The 19,583-nt window shown below is 37.2% G+C and overlaps 2 protein-coding genes across 10 annotated transcripts in view; one reads left to right on the top strand and one right to left on the bottom strand.

The window, feature by feature from the left end:
- The window catches only part of LOC131912904 (putative POTE ankyrin domain family member M), a 178,950-nt gene that overhangs the window by 96,401 nt on the left and 62,966 nt on the right, over positions 1 to 19,583 (bottom strand). The window lies entirely within an intron of this gene.
- Positions 9,184 to 9,785, top strand: LOC131912916 (profilin-1-like). Its single transcript, XM_059265214.1, has one exon. The coding sequence runs from the start codon at positions 9,210 to 9,212 to the stop codon at positions 9,630 to 9,632; it is 423 nt and encodes a 140-aa protein (XP_059121197.1). The 5' UTR covers positions 9,184 to 9,209; the 3' UTR covers positions 9,633 to 9,785.

Here is a 19,583-nt window from a genome sequence, read left to right as displayed (position 1 = left end):
TATGTCACAATTGTACAAGTAATAAACAACAAGTCTACCATCTACATGTTCTAAAATGCAGAAAAAATATTAATCTAACCACAATGATAAGAAAAAAAGGCAATCATTGTTCACTGTCTCTACTCTTTTTATTAAAGAGCTGAAGTTCTAGATAGACCCAATAAGGTAAGAATGATATTAAAGCATACAAAGTGTGAGAGAACTCAGAATGCCCCTACTTAAAGATGGTAGAATTTTATCAGCTGTAAAAGGGTTGAGGCTCCACAAAATGTCTTACAGCTGATAAACACTACAACAAATTAGCATTTCACAAATTTAACACCAAAATCAGTGATAACAAACTGAATAAAAAATCAATGAAAGAATCCCACTCACCTGCTCTAGGATATAGAATCAAACTTGATAGACATCACCAGATGAATGGATAAGGAAAATGTGGTATATACACACAATGGAATATTACTCAATGTAAAAAAAAAATGAAATAGTAAAAATTGCAAGTAAATTAATAGAACTAAAAGAAGTTTTACTCAATGAGGCCAGCTAGGATTAAAAAGCAAATGTGATATGCTGTCCTCATGTGTAGATATTAGACTTTTGTATGTTCAATTAGGATTAAACGAGGAAACCTAGAAATTAGACATGGTCTATTGTAGATGGACCCATTGACAGGAAGATAGGAAAATGTATGTAAAATTAAGTCAGAGAAGGAGAATACTGGATGTTGACAGTTTCAATCATGGAATGATTGGAGGCTAAAGGACAGAATATGAGTGCCAAATAAAAATGAAGGTCTATGAAAAAAGCCTTATAGGAACCAATATCTTGCAAATTAAGTAAAATATAATTTAAGGGGAGGTAGAACACAGGTGACAAGAAATAACACTGGAGCAATAAGTACTCTGGGCTAAGGTTTAAGTGGCAATGAAGGTAGAAGAATAAGTCAGAGCAGGGACTAAGGTGTAACTGAACATAAACTAAGGCTGTATGAAGGCTTGTGGAAGCGACTAGTTGGTCAAATAGTTTAAAAGACATACTAAAAAGAGTTTGTTCAGAGGTACCTGGAATGTGTTGACTTATCTCATAAGACATGAGATTTACATTGAAACTCTGAAACAATGGAAAGGATACCTCCTTTTGAGTTATTGGTCAAGTAGGCCTCCATGTCACCCCAAATAACATAATCTATATCTTCTCATTCTGGTTGTTTGTCATACATAAATGGTAAGACTCTTTTGTTGAAGATACCACACAGTCTGGTTGCAGGGCATTTAGAACTCAATCCCTAGCAGATGAAGAATTTCTGCCTTTCATCATAATAAAAGTTGTAGTTCCAGTCATTTGTCATGAAATACATCAAGAGTCTATCCAGTAATGGACCTTTCCTATGACAACAGTGACCATCCAGGCAAGCTGTCCACAATGGTTGGGTGGTAGATATGCAAATAACTAACCTTGTTAGGAATGGATGGGAGCCCTGTTCCAAGCAATGGATTAAATATCTGATGCTGTAAACCTTGTCAAAAGCTTATGTCTGGAATAGTCATAAGCTAGTTCAGGAGAATCAACTAGTGCTATTATTATTTACATTTATACTCATAGGTTTGTTCTGCTCTCATTGTAGGTCATATGATTTTTTTCAGAGGGTAATGGTTAATGTAGAGTCTCATAACTAGTTAACATGATAAGGATAAGCCAGAGTGAAGGCTGATCTGCAGTTGAGTCATTTGCATTGACCTTCCACTACTGAAAGCTCAAGAAACAATGAGGAAGAATGGTCTGAAAACAATGTAAGAGTTTGAATCTGGAGAGAAGTACACTGAAATGTTCTTTTTGGGACATGGCATAACGGATGCACAGCTCAACTCAGAACAGCTGTGTCTTACACTAGACTTGCACAAGCTCAAGCCAGTCAAGATGCCAGCATGAATGAGGAAATATCTCTCAAGGCACTAGAAGTAGATGAGGAGCAATAGGCCATGGCTGGTTGTGAAAAGGAGGAGATTAATTTGTCTGTGGGCTGTGGCTTAGGACAGATTGCTCATGTCCCAGAAAGTGTCTTCACACACATTCACAGATGGTCAGGCCTACTTGGACTCAGTGGGCTCTTAAGTGTAATTTTAAGAGCTGGGCAGTGGTGGCACAAACCTTTAATCTCAGCACTCGGGAGGCAGATATGGGCAGATCTCTGTGAGTTCGAGGCCAGCCTGCTCTACAGAGTGAGTTCCAGGAAAGGTGCAAAGCTACACAGAAAAACACTGTCTCAGAAAACAAAAACAAAAACAAAAACAAAAACAAAAGTAATTTTAAGAGACATTAAACAAAGAAGAAGAAGAAGGAGAGGAAGAAGAAGAAGAAGAAGAAGAAGAAGAAGAAGAAGAAGAAGAAGAAGAAGAAGAAGAAGAAAAAGAAGAAGGATGATGAGTTCAACCAGCACAAGGTGGAGGGAGTCAGTGGTGAATGTAGTTTTCAAAGAAGAAATAAGAAGAATATTAAAAAAAAAATTTACATTCTATGTATTAATTCTAGAAGACATACTAAATGTAACCTATTTGGCCTATGGAACATTACTCTGGAAACAGCATAAATGTGCAATGTCAACTGAAGTATTTACTTACAAATGGTCGCTTAGTTTTTCTGGCACTGTGCTGCCTCTGCTCTTCTGAGGTATGCTCTTGGTCTTCCATGATGGATGCTGTTAACAAGTGCATATATTTCACTAAGCAAAGTACAATGAACATTTAGGGGAAAAGCTGTCCATTGCTATAATGAAGACACATTAGGGATGAGAAAATATTTATTTTCATTTTCCCAAGCAATATTTTGAATTAAGTATAAACTGCAGTGGAAATATTTAACTTATCTTCTTTATTTAATAAAAAATTTCTCATAAAAACAGGTTTTTGGGTATGTTTTTTTCTCTGAACAGAGGTTTGGGAAGCAGATCCCACTGTATGGGAGTTCACTTCACTTACATATTCAGATTGATCTCATATATTTCTGAACACAAAGCAAATGAAATATGCACACCTGAGAGGTGGGAGCAAGGACTCTGTCTTTGACAAACAAAATCTTACCTGTTGCTCAGTTTTGATAATGTGTGTGTGTTATTACCATTCTACTAATCCTTTTGCTTCCTATATGTGTAGTTGTCTGTCTATTACAGATAGTGTTCTGTTCTATATACAATCATTCTATAGAACAAGTATATTTTAAAATGTAGTACTTACTTCTCTCCTGATGCATTATTACAATTTTTTCTGCATCATTGTCCATATTGTCTGAGTCAGGAGCTTTTGTGGAAGATTTCTGTGGTCCATTGGGGTCAGACACACTCTATCAACAGGAGTGTTGGTAACATATGTTAGAAAGGTCTTATTTGACTTCTAAGAACATATTTGAATTCCTAATTTTATGACAAGTGTACTTGAAATTCTATGTAGTATATATTGAAGACAAAGACATTTTAGTATCAAATCTATTTTACACAGTAAACTCTAAATCTATCCTTCATTTTTCAGGGCAACTCATTATGTAAGAGAAACAAAGAAAAGAAGAAACACATTCAGAGGTTTTGACCTGATGCACAATATTAGGAAAAAACAAAAGCAACTACCTTTATATAAGAACTGTTAATGCTATTTATATTCCCAAATGAAATTGGAGGATATTTATAAAATAAAGAATTGCCTACCCTATTATCAGGAAAATTTCTTTGGACAGTGTGGTACTTTGAATGCAAATGGGCCCCATAAGCTTATAGGAAGTGTCACTATCAGAAGGTTTGGCCTTGTTGGCGGTGGTGTGACCTTGCTGGGGGAAGTTTGTCTCTGTGGGGGCCATTTGAGGTCTCCTGTGCTCAAGTTACACCCAGAGTAGACACAGGCTCTTTTAGTGCTTGCTGATCAGGATGAGAACTCTCAGCTCCTTATCCAGGACCATGTCTGCCTGCATGCTGCCATGTCCCACCATGATGATGGTGGACAAAACCTGGGAAACAGGAATCCATCCCAATGAAATGGTTCCCTAATAGGAGTAGCCATGGTTTTGGTATCTCTTCCCAGCAATAGAAACTATAACTAATACAAACAGTATTGATTTCTATTCTCCTATTGGTCTCCCTTTAATTTTGTTCTCCTGATGTATTGCTCCAGCTAATAGATTGAGCACAACATTGAAAAGGATTCAAGATGATAAACAAATTTGTCTCTTATGACCTCAAGGGAGTCATGTTTTCATCTATTGAAGAAGACTTTGGCTGTGAGTTTCCCATTACATAATTTTATTGTGTTGAGATATGCTCCTTGTCTTACACTCTCTTGATTCTTATCATGATGGTATATATGGTTTTTAGCAAGGGCCTTATCTACATGTATTGAGAAGATTAAGTGACTTTTTGTCTAAGTCTGTTTCTGTGCTTTGTTAAATCTGTTGACTGTGTATTTCAAACCATCTCTGCATCTCTGAGATAAAAACAACTTGGTCTTTGAACATTTGAACAACTGAACATGTGGAACTTAGTGATAAAAGTTAAGGAGAGGCTAGGTGTGGGTAGAGAATATGTCACAATTGTACAAGCAATAAACAACAAGCCTACTATCTACATGTCTAAAATGGAGGAAAAGTATTGATCTACCATAATGATAAGAAAAAAAGGCAATCATTGTTTAATGTCTCTATACTTTTTAATAAAGAGCTGAAGTTCTAGATAGACCCAATAAGATAAGAAGTATATTAAAGCATACAAAGTGTAAGAGAATTCAGAATGCCCCTACTTAAATATGGTAGAATTTTATCAGCTGTAAAAGGGTTGAGGCTCCACAAAAAGTCTTACAGCTGATAAACCCTGCAACAAATTAGCATTTCACAAATTTAACACCAAAATCAGTGATGACAAACTGAATAAAAATCAATGAAAGAATCCCACTCACCTGCCCTATATTATAGAATCAACCTTGATAGTCATCAGCAGATGAAAGGATAAGGAAAATGTGGTATATACACACAATGGAATATTACTCAATGTAAAGAAAAATGAAATAGTAAAAACTGCAAGTAAATTAATAGAACTAGAAGAAGTTTTACTCAATTAGGCCAGCTAGGATTAAAAAAGAAATGTGATATGCTGTCCTCATGTGTAGATATTAGACTTTTTTATGTTCAAATAGAATTATACGAGGAAGCCTAGAAATTAGACATGATCTATTGTAGATGGACTTATTGAAAGGGAGATAGTAAAATATATGTAAAATTAAATCAGAGCAGGAGAATACTGGATGTTGACAGTTTCAATCATGGAAGAATTGGAGGCTAAAGGACAGAAGGATGAGTGCCAAATAAAAATGAAGGTCTATGAAAAAAGCCTGATAGGAACCAAGATCTTGCAAATTAAGTGAAATATAATTTAAGGGGAGGTAGAACACAGGTGACAAGTAATAACACTGGAGCAATAAGTACTCTGGGCTAAGGTTTAAGTGGCAATGAAGGTAGAAGAATAAGTCAGAGCAGGGACTAAGGTGTAACTGAACATATACTAAGGCTGTATGAAGGCTTGTGGAAGCGACTAGTTGGTCAAATAGTTTAAAAGATATACTAAAAAGAGTTTGTTCAGAGGTACCTGGAATGTGTTGACTTCCCTAATAAGGCATGAGATTTACATTGAAACTCCTAAACAATGGAAATGATACCTCCTTTTGAGTTATTGGTCAAGAGGCCTCCATGTCACCCCAAATAACACAATCTATTTCTACACATTCTGGTTATTTGTCATAACTAAATGGTAAGACTCTCTTGTTGAAGATACCACACAGTCTGGTTTCAGGGCATTTAGAACTCAATCCCTAGCAGACAAGGAATTTCTGCCTTTCATCATAATAAAAGTTGTAGTTCCAGTCACTGGTCATGAAATACATCAAGAGTCTATCAGGTCTTGGACCTTTCCTATGACAACAGTGACCATCCAGGAAAGCTGTCCACAATGGTTGTGTGGTAGTTATGTAAATAACCAACCTTGTTAGGAATGGATGGTAGACCTGCACCAAGCAATGGATTAAATATCTGATGCTGTAAACCTTGTCAAAAGCTTATGTCTGGAATAGTCATAAGCTAGTTCAGGAGAATCAACTAGTGCTATTATTATTTACATTTATACTCATAGGTTTGTTCTGCTCTCATTGTTGGCCAGACGATTTTTTTTCAAAGGGTAATGGTTAATGTAGAGACTCATAACTAGTTAGCATGATAAGGATAAGCCAGTGTGAAGGTTCATCTGCAGATGGGTCATTTGTATTGACCTTCCACTACTGAAAGCTCAAGAAACAATGAGGAAGAATGGCCTGAAAACAATGTAAGAGTTTGAATCTGGAGAGAAGTACACTGAAATGTTCTTTTTGGGACATGGCATAACGGATGCACAGATCAACTCAGAACAGCTGTGTCTTACACTAGACTTGCACAAGCTCAAGCCAGTCAAGATGCCAGCATGAATGAGGAAACATCTCTCAAGGCCCCAGCACTAGATGAGGAGCAATAGGCCATGACTGGTTGTAAAAGGAGGAGATTAATTTATCTGTGGGCTGTGGCTTAGGACAGATAGCTCATGTCCTAGAAAGTGTCTTCACACACATTCACAGATGGACAGCCCTACTTGGACTCAGTGGGCTATTAATAGTAATTTTAAGAGCCCTGCAGTGGTGGCACACACCTTTAATCCCAGTACTCAGGAGGCAGAGATGGGCAGATCTCTGTGAGTTTGAGGCCAGCCTGGTCTACAGAGTGAGTTCCAGGAAAGGTGCAAGCTACACAGAAAAACACTGTCTCAGAAAACAAAAACGAAAACAAAAGTAAATTTTAAGAGACATTAAGCAAAGAAGAAGAAGAGGAAGAAGAACAAGAAGAAGAAGAAGAAGAAGAAGAAGAAGAAGAAGAAGAAGAAGAAGAAGAAGAAGAAGAAGAAGAAGAAGGGTGAGTTCCACCAGCACAAGATGGAAGGAGTCAGTGGTGAATGTAGTTTTCAAAGAATAAATAGTAAGAACACTTAAAAAAAATGTTTACATTCTACGTATTAATTCTAGAAGACATACTAAATTTAACCTTATTTTAACCTTATTTGGCCTATGGAACACTACTGTGGAAACAGCATAAATGTGCAATGTAAACTGAAGTATATACTTACAAATGACCGCTTAGTTTTTCTAGCACTGTGCTGCCTCTGCTCTTCTGAGGCATGTTCTTGGTCTTCCATGACAGATGCTGTTAACAAGTGCACATATTTCACTAAGCAAAGTACAATGAAATTTAGGGGAATAGCTGTCCATTGCTATAATGAAGACACATTAGGGATGAGAAAATACTTACTTTCATTTTCCCAAGCAAAAGTTTGAATTAAGTATAAACTGCAGTGGAAAAATTTAACTTATCTTCTCTATTTAATAAAGAATCTCTCTTAAAAACAGGTGTTTGAGTATGGTTTTTCTCTGAACAGAGGTTTAGGAAGCAGCCCCCACTGTATGGGAGTTTCCTTCACTTACATATTCAGATTGATCTCATATATTTCTGAAGATAAAGCAAATGAAATATGGACACCTGAGAGGTGGGAGCAAGGACTCTGTCTTTGACAAACAAAATCTTATCTGTTGCTCAGATTTGATAATGTGTGTGTGTTATTACCAATCTACTAATCCTTTTGCTTCCTATATGTGTAGTTGTCTGTCTATTACAGATAGTGTTCTGTTCTATACACAATCACTCTATAGAACAAGTATATTTTAAAATGTAGTACTTACTTCTCTTCTGATGCATTATTACATTCTTTTCTGCATCATTGTCCATATTGGATGAGTTGGGAGCTTTTGTGGAAGATTTTTGTGGTCCATTAGGGTCAGACACACTCTATCAACAGGAGTATTGGTAACATGTTAGAAAGGTCTTATTTGATTTCTAAGAACATATTTGAATTCCTAATTTTATGACAAGTGTACTTGAAATTGTATGTAGTATATATTGAAGACAAAGACATTTTAGTATCAAATCTATTTTACACAGTAAACTCTAAATCTATCCTTCATTTTTCAGGGCAACTCATTATGTAAGAGAAACAAAGAAAAGAAGAAACACATTCAGAGGTTTTGACCTGATGCACAATATTAGGAAAAAACAAAAGCAACTACCTTTATATAAGAACTGTTAATGCTATTTATATTCCCAAATGAATTTGGAGGATATTTATAAAATAAAGAATTGCCTACCCTATTATCAGGAAAATTTCTTTGGACAGTGTGGTACTTTGAATGCAAATGGGCCCCATAAGCTTATAGGAAGTATCACTATCAGAAGGTTTGGCCTTGTTGGCGGTGGTGTGACCTTGCTGGGGGAAGTTTGTCTCTGTGGGGGCCATTTGAGGTCTCCTGTGCTCAAGTTACACCCAGAGTAGACACAGGCTCTTTTAGTGCTTGCTGATCAGGATGAGAACTCTCAGCTCCTTATCCAGGACCATGTCTGCCTGCATGCTGCCATGTCCCACCATGATGATGGTGGACAAAACCTGTGAAACAGGAATCCATCCCAATGAAATGGTTCCCTAATAGGAGTAGCCATGGTCATGGTATCTCTTCCCAGCAATAGAAACCATAACTAATACAAACAGTATTGATTTCTAGTCTCCTATTGGTCTCCCTTTAATTTTGTTGCTCCAGCTAATAGATTGAGCACAACATTGAAAAGGATTCAAGATGAGAGACAAACCTGTCTCTTATGACCTCAAGGCACTCATGTTTTCTTCTATTGAAGAAGACGTTGGCTCTGAGTTTCTCCTTATATAATTGTTATTGTGTTGAGATATGCTCCTTTTTTTACACTCTCTGGATTATTATCATGATGGTATATTGGATTTTGGCAAGGGCCTTATCTACATGTATTGAGAAGATTAGGTGACTTTTTGTCTAAGTCTGTTTCTGTGCTTTGTTAAATCTGTTGACTTGTGTATTTCAAACAATCTCTGCATCTCTGAGATCAAAACAACTTGGTCATTGAACATTTGAACAATTGAACATGTGGAACTTAGTGATAAAAGTTAAGGAGAGGCACAGCTAACAGAGCCGCGTTCTGGAAGGCAGCGCCTGCCCCGAGCTCTCTGCCTCCCCCTGCCCGCCAGCCCAAGCCCAGCCCGCGGCCCCAGCAGCAGCCCGCAGAGCAGCCCCAGCAGCAGCGCCATGGCCAGGTGGAATGCCTACATCGACAGCCTCACGGCGGAGGGGACCTGTCAGGACGCGGCCATCATAGGCTACAAGGACTCGCCCTCCGTCTGGGCCGCCGTCCCCAGGAAGACCTTCCTTAGCATTAAGCCAGCTGAGGTTGGTGTCCTGGTAGGCAAAGACTGGTCAAGTTTTTTCGTGAATGGGCTGACACTTGGGGGCCAGAAATGTTCTGTGATCCGGGACTCACTGCTGCAGGATGGGGAATTTACAATGGATCTTCGTACCAAGAGCACCAGAGGAGCCCCAACCTTCAATGTCACTGTCACCATGACTGCCAAGACGCTAGTCCTGCTGATGGGCAAAGAAGGTGTCCATGGTGGTTTGATCAACAAGAAATGTTATGAAATGGCCTCCCACCTGCGGCGTTCCCAGTACTGACCTCATCTGTCCCCTCCCCCACCGCTCCCTTCTGCTTTTGCACCCCTTCTTTCCATACACACACACACACACCCCATTATTTTTTTGGGCCATTACCCCATTTCCCTTATTGCTGCCCAAACCACATGGGCCGGGGGCTGGGGCTGGACAGACAGATACCTCCCCTTACCCATACCCCCTCCTGTGGGAGTTTGGAAAAATTTTTTGGGTTTTTCTTCTTTCTTTTTTTTTTCTGAATAAAAAGGATTCTACTAAAAAAAAAAAAGTTAAGGAGAGGCTAGGTATGCGTAGAGAACATGTCACAATTATACAAGCAATAAGCAACAAGCCTACAGTCTACGTCTTCTAAATTGGAGAAAAAAATATTAATCTAAAATTATGATGAGAAAAAAGGCAATCATTGTTTAATGTCTCTATACATTTTAATAAAGAGCTGAAGTTCTAGATAGATCCAATAAGGTAAGAAGAATATTAAAGTATACAAAGTGTAAGAGAATTCAGAATGCCCCTACTTAAAGATGGTAGAATTTTATCAGCTGTAAAAGGGTTGAGGCTCCACAAAATGTCTTACAGCTGATAAACACTACAACAAATTAGCATTTCACAAATTTAACACCAAAATCAGTGATAACAAACTGAATAAAAAATCAATGAAAGAATCCCACTCACCTGCTCTAGGATATAGAATCAAACTTGATAGACATCACCAGATGAATGGATAAGGAAAATGTGGTATATACACACAATGGAATATTACTCAATGTAAAAAAAAATGAAATAGTAAAAATTGCAAGTAAATTAATAGAACTAAAAGAAGTTTTACTCAATGAGGCCAGCTAGGATTAAAAAGCAAATGTGATATGCTGTCCTCATGTGTAGATATTAGACTTTTGTATGTTCAATTAGGATTAAACGAGGAAACCTAGAAATTAGACATGGTCTATTGTAGATGGACCCATTGACAGGAAGATAGGAAAATGTATGTAAAATTAAGTCAGAGAAGGAGAATACTGGATGTTGACAGTTTCAATCATGGAATGATTGGAGGCTAAAGGACAGAATATGAGTGCCAAATAAAAATGAAGGTCTATGAAAAAAGCCTTATAGGAACCAATATCTTGCAAATTAAGTAAAATATAATTTAAGGGGAGGTAGAACACAGGTGACAAGAAATAACACTGGAGCAATAAGTACTCTGGGCTAAGGTTTAAGTGGCAATGAAGGTAGAAGAATAAGTCAGAGCAGGGACTAAGGTGTAACTGAACATAAACTAAGGCTGTATGAAGGCTTGTGGAAGCGACTAGTTGGTCAAATAGTTTAAAAGACATACTAAAAAGAGTTTGTTCAGAGGTACCTGGAATGTGTTGACTTATCTCATAAGACATGAGATTTACATTGAAACTCTGAAACAATGGAAAGGATACCTCCTTTTGAGTTATTGGTCAAGTAGGCCTCCATGTCACCCCAAATAACATAATCTATATCTTCTCATTCTGGTTGTTTGTCATACATAAATGGTAAGACTCTTTTGTTGAAGATACCACACAGTCTGGTTGCAGGGCATTTAGAACTCAATCCCTAGAAGAGGAGGAATTTCTGCCTTTCATCATAATAAAAGTTGTAGTTCTAGTCACTGGTCATGAAATACATCAAGAGTCTATCCAGTCTTGGACCTTTCCTATGACAACAGTGACCAGCCAGGCAAGCTGTCCACAATGGTTGGGTGGTAGTTATGTAAATAACCAACCTTGTTAGGAATGGATGGGAGACCTGTTCCAAGCAATGGATTAAATGTCTGATGCTATAAACCTTGTCAAAAGCTTATGCCTGGAATAGTTATGAGCTAGTTCAGGAGAATCAACTGGTGCTATTATTATTTACATTTATACTCATAGGTTTGTTCTGCTCTCATTGTAGGTCATATGATTTTTTTTCAAAGGGTAATGGTTAATGTAGAGACTCATAACTAGTTACCATGATAAGGATAAGCCAGAGTGAAGGCTCATCTGCAGATGGGTCATTTGCATTGACCTTCCACTACTGAAAGCTCAAGAAACAATGAGGAAGAATGGTCTGAAAACAATGTAAGAGTTTGAATCTGGAGAGAAGTACACTGAAATGTTCTTTTTGGGACATGGCATAACAGATGCACAGATCAACTCAGAACAGCTGTGTCATACACTAGACTTGCACAAGCTCAAGCCAGTCAAGATGTAAGCATGAATGAGGAAACATCTCTCAAGGCCCCAGCACTAGATGAGTAGCAATAGGCCATGGCTGGTTGTGAAAGGAAGAGATTAATTTATCTGTGGGCTGTGGCTTAGGACAGATAGCTCATGTCCCAGAAAGTGTCTTCACACACATTCACAGATGGTCAGCCCTACTTGGACTCAGTGGGCTCTTAATAGTAATATTAAGAGCCAGACAGTGGTGGCACAAACATTTAATCTCAGAACTCAGGAGGTAGAGACAGGCAGATCTCTGTGAGTTCGAGGCCAGCCTGCTCTACAGAGTGAGTTCCAGGAAAGGTGTAAAGCTATACAGAAAAACACTGTCTCAGAAAACAAAAACAAAAACAAAACCAAAAGTAATTTTAAGAGACATTAAACAAAGAAGAAGAAGAAGAAGAAGAAGAAGAAGAAGAAGAAGAAGAAGAAGAAGAAGAAGAGGAAGATGAAGAGGAAGAAGGAGGAGAAGGAGGAGGAGGAGCGGGAGGAGAGGGAGGAGAGGGAGGAGGAAGAGGAGGAGGAGGAGGAGGAGGAGGAGGAGGAGGACGAGGAGTTCAACCAGCACAAGGTGGAGATAGTCAGTGGTGAATGTAGTTTTCAAAGAAGAAATAATAAGAATATATAAAAAAAAATTTACGTCCTATGTATTAATTCTAGAAGACATACTAAATTTAACCTATTTGGCCTATGGAACATTACCGTGGAAACAGCTTAAATGTGCAATGTAAACTGAAGTATATACTTACAAATGGCCGCTTAGTTTTTCTAGCACTGTGCGGCCTCTGCTCTTCTGAGGTATGCTCTTGGTCTTCCATGATGGATGCTGTTAACAAGTGCATATATTTCACTAAGCAAAGTACAATGAACATTTAGGGGAAAAGCTGTCCATTGCTATAATGAAGACACATTAGGGATGAGAAAATATTTATTTTCATTTTTCCAAGCAATAGTTTGAATTAAGTATAAACTGCAGTGGAAAAATTTAACTTATCTCCTCTATTCAATAAAGAATCTCCCATAAAAACAGGTGTTTGAGTATGTTTTTTCTCTGAACAGAGGTTTGGGAAGCAGACCCCACTTTATGGGGGTTCACTTCACTTACATATTCAGATTGATCTCATATATTTCTGAAGATAAAGCAAATGAAATATGGACAATGAGAGGTGGAAGCAAGGACTCCGTCTTTGACAAACAAAATCTTATCTGTTGCTCAGATTTGATAATGTGTGTGTGTTATTACCATTCTACTAATCCTTTTGCTTCCTATATGTGTAGTTGTCTGTCTATTACATATAGTGTTCTGTTCTATACACAATCATTGTATAGAACAAGTATATTTTAAAATGTAGTACTTACTTCTCTCCTGATGCATCACTACAATTTTTTCTGCATCCTTGTCTATATTGGATGATTCAGGAGCTTTTGTGGAAGATTTCTGTGGTCCATTGGGGTCAGACACACTCTATCAACAGGAGTGTTGGTAACATATGTTAGAAAGGTCTTATTTGATTCCTAAGAACATATTTGAATTCCTAATTTTATGACAAGTGTACTTGAAATTCTATGTAGTATATATGGAAGACAAAGACATTTTAGTAGCAAATCTATTTTGCACAGTAAACTTTAAATCTATCCTTCATTTCTCATGGCAACTCATTATGTAGAAGAAAAAAAAAAGAAGAAACATATTTAGAGGATTTGACCTGATGCACAATATTAACAAAACAAAAGCAACTACTTTTATATAAGAACTGTTAATGCTATTTATATTCCCAAATGAAATTGGAGGATATTTATAAAATAAAGAATTGCCTACCCTATTATCAGGAAAATTTCTTTGGACAGTGTGGTACTTTGAATGCAAATGGGCCCCATAAGCTTATAGGAAGTGTCACTATCAGAAGGTTTGGCCTTGTTGGCGGTGGTGTGACCTTGTTGGGGGAAGTTTGTCTCTGTGGGGGCCATTTGAGGTCTCCTGTGCTCAAGTTACACCCAGAGTAGACACAGGCTCTTTTAGTGCTTGCTGATCAGGATGAGAACTCTCAGCTCCTTATCCAGGACCATGTCTGCCTGCATGCTGCCATGTCCCACCATGATGATGGTGGACAAAACCTGGGAAACAGGAATCCATCCCAATGAAATGGTTCCCTAATAGGAGTAGCTAAGGTCATGGTATCTCTTCCCAGCAATAGAAACCATAACTAATACAAACAGTATTGATTTCTATTCTCCTATTGGTCTCCCTTTAATTTTGTTCTCCTGATGTATTGCTCCAGCTTATAGATTGAGCACAACATTGAAAAGGATTCAAGATGATAAACAAATTTGTCTCTTATGACCTCAAGGGAGTCATGTTTTCATCTATTGAAGAAGACGTTGGCTGTGAGTTTCCCATTATATAATTTTTATTGTGTTGAGATATGCTCCTTTTCTTACACTCTCTGGATTATTATCATGATGGTATATATGGTTTTTAGCAAGGGCCTTATCTACATGAATGAGAAGATTAGGTGACTTTTTGTCTAAGTCTGTTTCTGTGCTTTGTTAAATCTGTTGACTTGTGTATTTCAAACAATCTCTGCATCTCTGAGATAAAAACAACTTGGTCATTGAACATTTGAACAACTGAACATGTGGAACTTAGTGAATAAAGTTAAGCAGAGGCTAGGTGTGGGTAGAGAATATGTCACAATTGTACAAGTAATAAACAACAAGTCTACCATCTACATGTTCTAAAATGCAGAAAAAATATTAATCTAACCACAATGATAAGAAAAAAAGGCAATCATTGTTCACTGTCTCTACTCTTTTTATTAAAGAGCTGAAGTTCTAGATAGACCCAATAAGGTAAGAATGATATTAAAGCATACAAAGTGTGAGAGAACTCAGAATGCCCCTACTTAAAGATGGTAGAATTTTATCAGCTGTAAAAGGGTTGAGGCTCCACAAAATGTCTTACAGCTGATAAACACTACAACAAATTAGCATTTCACAAATTTAACACCAAAATCAGTGATAACAAACTGAATAAAAAATCAATGAAAGAATCCCACTCACCTGCTCTAGGATATAGAATCAAACTTGATAGACATCACCAGATGAATGGATAAGGAAAATGTGGTATATACACACAATGGAATATTACTCAATGTAAAAAAAAATGAAATAGTAAAAATTGCAAGTAAATTAATAGAACTAAAAGAAGTTTTACTCAATGAGGCCAGCTAGGATTAAAAAGCAAATGTGATATGCTGTCCCCATGTGTAGATATTAGACTTTTGTATGTTCAATTAGGATTAAACGAGGAAACCTAGAAATTAGACATGGTCTATTGTAGATGGACCCATTGACAGGAAGATAGGAAAATGTATGTAAAATTAAGTCAGAGAAGGAGAATACTGGATGTTGACAGTTTCAATCATGGAATGATTGGAGGCTAAAGGACAGAATATGAGTGCCAAATAAAAATGAAGGTCTATGAAAAAAGCCTTATAGGAACCAATATCTTGCAAATTAAGTAAAATATAATTTAAGGGGAGGTAGAACACAGGTGACAAGAAATAACACTGGAGCAATAAGTACTCTGGGCTAAGGTTTAAGTGGCAATGAAGGTAGAAGAATAAGTCAGAGCAGGGACTAAGGTGTAACTGAACATAAACTAAGGCTGTATGAAGGCTTGTGGAAGCGACTAGTTGGTCAAATAGTTTAAAAGACATACTAAAAAGAGTTTGTTCAGAGGTACCTGGAATGTGTTGACTTATCTCATAAGACATGAGATTTACATTGAAACTCTGAAACAATGGAAAGGATACCTCCTTTTGAGTTATTGGTCAAGTAGGCCTCCATGTCACCCCAAATAACATAATCTATATCTTCTCATTCTGGTTGTTTGTCATACATAAATGGTAAGACTCTTTTGTTGAAGATACCACACAGTCTGGTTGCAGGGCATTTAGAACTCAATCCCTAGCAGATGAAGAATTTCTGCCTTTCATCATAATAAAAGTTGTAGTTCCAGTCATTTGTCATGAAATACATCAAGAGTCTATCCAGTAATGGACCTTTCCTATGACAACAGTGACCATCCAGGCAAGCTGTCCACAATGGTTGGGTGGTAGATATGCAAATAACTAACCTTGTTAGGAATGGATGGGAGCCCTGTTCCAAGCAATGGATTAAATATCTGATGCTGTAAACCTTGTCAAAAGCTTATGTCTGGAATAGTCATAAGCTAGTTCAGGAGAATCAACTAGTGCTATTATTATTTACATTTATACTCATAGGTTTGTTCTGCTCTCATTGTAGGTCATATGATTTTTTTCAGAGGGTAATGGTTAATGTAGAGTCTCATAACTAGTTAACATGATAAGGATAAGCCAGAGTGAAGGCTGATCTGCAGTTGAGTCATTTGCATTGACCTTCCACTACTGAAAGCTCAAGAAACAATGAGGAAGAATGGTCTGAAAACAATGTAAGAGTTTGAATCTGGAGAGAAGTACACTGAAATGTTCTTTTTGGGACATGGCATAACGGATGCACAGCTCAACTCAGAACAGCTGTGTCTTACACTAGACTTGCACAAGCTCAAGCCAGTCAAGATGCCAGCATGAATGAGGAAATATCTCTCAAGGCACTAGAAGTAGATGAGGAGCAATAGGCCATGGCTGGTTGTGAAAAGGAGGAGATTAATTTGTCTGTGGGCTGTGGCTTAGGACAGATTGCTCATGTCCCAGAAAGTGTCTTCACACACATTCACAGATGGTCAGGCCTACTTGGACTCAGTGGGCTCTTAAGTGTAATTTTAAGAGCTGGGCAGTGGTGGCACAAACCTTTAATCTCAGCACTCGGGAGGCAGATATGGGCAGATCTCTGTGAGTTCGAGGCCAGCCTGCTCTACAGAGTGAGTTCCAGGAAAGGTGCAAAGCTACACAGAAAAACACTGTCTCAGAAAACAAAAACAAAAACAAAAACAAAAACAAAAGTAATTTTAAGAGACATTAAACAAAGAAGAAGAAGAAGGAGAGGAAGAAGAAGAAGAAGAAGAAGAAGAAGAAGAAGAAGAAGAAGAAGAAGAAGAAGAAGAAGAAGAAGAAAAAGAAGAAGGATGATGAGTTCAACCAGCACAAGGTGGAGGGAGTCAGTGGTGAATGTAGTTTTCAAAGAAGAAATAAGAAGAATATTAAAAAAAAAATTTACATTCTATGTATTAATTCTAGAAGACATACTAAATGTAACCTATTTGGCCTATGGAACATTACTCTGGAAACAGCATAAATGTGCAATGTCAACTGAAGTATTTACTTACAAATGGTCGCTTAGTTTTTCTGGCACTGTGCTGCCTCTGCTCTTCTGAGGTATGCTCTTGGTCTTCCATGATGGATGCTGTTAACAAGTGCATATATTTCACTAAGCAAAGTACAATGAACATTTAGGGGAAAAGCTGTCCATTGCTATAATGAAGACACATTAGGGATGAGAAAATATTTATTTTCATTTTCCCAAGCAATATTTTGAATTAAGTATAAACTGCAGTGGAAATATTTAACTTATCTTCTTTATTTAATAAAAAATTTCTCATAAAAACAGGTTTTTGGGTATGTTTTTTTCTCTGAACAGAGGTTTGGGAAGCAGATCCCACTGTATGGGAGTTCACTTCACTTACATATTCAGATTGATCTCATATATTTCTGAACACAAAGCAAATGAAATATGCACACCTGAGAGGTGGGAGCAAGGACTCTGTCTTTGACAAACAAAATCTTACCTGTTGCTCAGTTTTGATAATGTGTGTGTGTTATTACCATTCTACTAATCCTTTTGCTTCCTATATGTGTAGTTGTCTGTCTATTACAGATAGTGTTCTGTTCTATATACAATCATTCTATAGAACAAGTATATTTTAAAATGTAGTACTTACTTCTCTCCTGATGCATTATTACAATTTTTTCTGCATCATTGTCCATATTGTCTGAGTCAGGAGCTTTTGTGGAAGATTTCTGTGGTCCATTGGGGTCAGACACACTCTATCAACAGGAGTGTTGGTAACATATGTTAGAAAGGTCTTATTTGACTTCTAAGAACATATTTGAATTCCTAATTTTATGACAAGTGTACTTGAAATTCTATGTAGTATATATTGAAGACAAAGACATTTTAGTATCAAATCTATTTTACACAGTAAACTCTAAATCTATCCTTCATTTTTCAGGGCAACTCATTATGTAAGAGAAACAAAGAAAAGAAGAAACACATTCAGAGGTTTTGACCTGATGCACAATATTAGGAAAAAACAAAAGCAACTACCTTTATATAAGAACTGTTAATGCTATTTATATTCCCAAATGAATTTGGAGGATATTTATAAAATAAAGAATTGCCTACCCTATTATCAGGAAAATTTCTTTGGACAGTGTGGTACTTTGAATGCAAATGGGCCCCATAAGCTTATAGGAAGTATCACTATCAGAAGGTTTGGCCTTGTTGGCGGTGGTGTGACCTTGCTGGGGGAAGTTTGTCTCTGTGGGGGCCATTTGAGGTCTCCTGTGCTCAAGTTACACCCAGAGTAGACACAGGCTCTTTTAGTGCTTGCTGATCAGGATGAGAACTCTCAGCTCCTTATCCAGGACCATGTCTGCCTGCATGCTGCCATGTCCCACCATGATGATGGTGGACAAAACCTGTGAAACAGGAATCCATCCCAATGAAATGGTTCCCTAATAGGAGTAGCCATGGTTTTGGTATCTCTTCCCAGCAATAGAAACTATAACTAATACAAACAGTATTGATTTCTATTCTCCTATTGGTCTCCCTTTAATTTTGTTCTCCTGATGTATTGCTCCAGCTAATAGATTGAGCACAACATTGAAAAGGATTCAAGATGATAAACAAATTTGTCTCTTATGACCTCAAGGGAGTCATGTTTTCATCTATTGAAGAAGACGTTGGCTGTGAGTTTCCCATTACATAATTTTTATTGTGTTGAGATATGCTCCTTGTCTTACACTCTCTTGATTCTTATCATGATGGTATATATGGTTTTTAGCAAGGGCCTTATCTACATGTATTGAGAAGATTAAGTGACTTTTTGTCTAAGTCTGTTTCTGTGCTTTGTTAAATCTGTTGACTGTGTATTTCAAACCATCTCTGCATCTCTGAGATAAAAACAACTTGGTCTTTGAACATTTGAACAACTGAACATGTGGAACTTAGTGATAAAAGTTAAGGAGAGGCTAGGTGTGGGTAGAGAATATGTCACAATTGTACAAGCAATAAACAACAAGCCTACTATCTACATGTCTAAAATGGAGGAAAAGTATTGATCTACCATAATGATAAGAAAAAAAGGCAATCATTGTTTAATGTCTCTATACTTTTTAATAAAGAGCTGAAGTTCTAGATAGACCCAATAAGATAAGAAGTATATTAAAGCATACAAAGTGTAAGAGAATTCAGAATGCCCCTACTTAAATATGGTAGAATTTTATCAGCTGTAAAAGGGTTGAGGCTCCACAAAAAGTCTTACAGCTGATAAACCCTGCAACAAATTAGCATTTCACAAATTTAACACCAAAATCAGTGATGACAAACTGAATAAAAATCAATGAAAGAATCCCACTCACCTGCCCTATATTATAGAATCAACCTTGATAGTCATCAGCAGATGAAAGGATAAGGAAAATGTGGTATATACACACAATGGAATATTACTCAATGCAAAGAAAAA

The sequence above is a fragment of the Peromyscus eremicus genome, chromosome 6 (assembly GCF_949786415.1).
Source record: "Peromyscus eremicus chromosome 6, PerEre_H2_v1, whole genome shotgun sequence".
Classification (NCBI taxonomy): domain Eukaryota; kingdom Metazoa; phylum Chordata; class Mammalia; order Rodentia; family Cricetidae; genus Peromyscus; species Peromyscus eremicus.
Note: the sequence above shows the minus strand (reverse complement) of the source record. Positions and strands in the feature narration are given on the sequence as shown.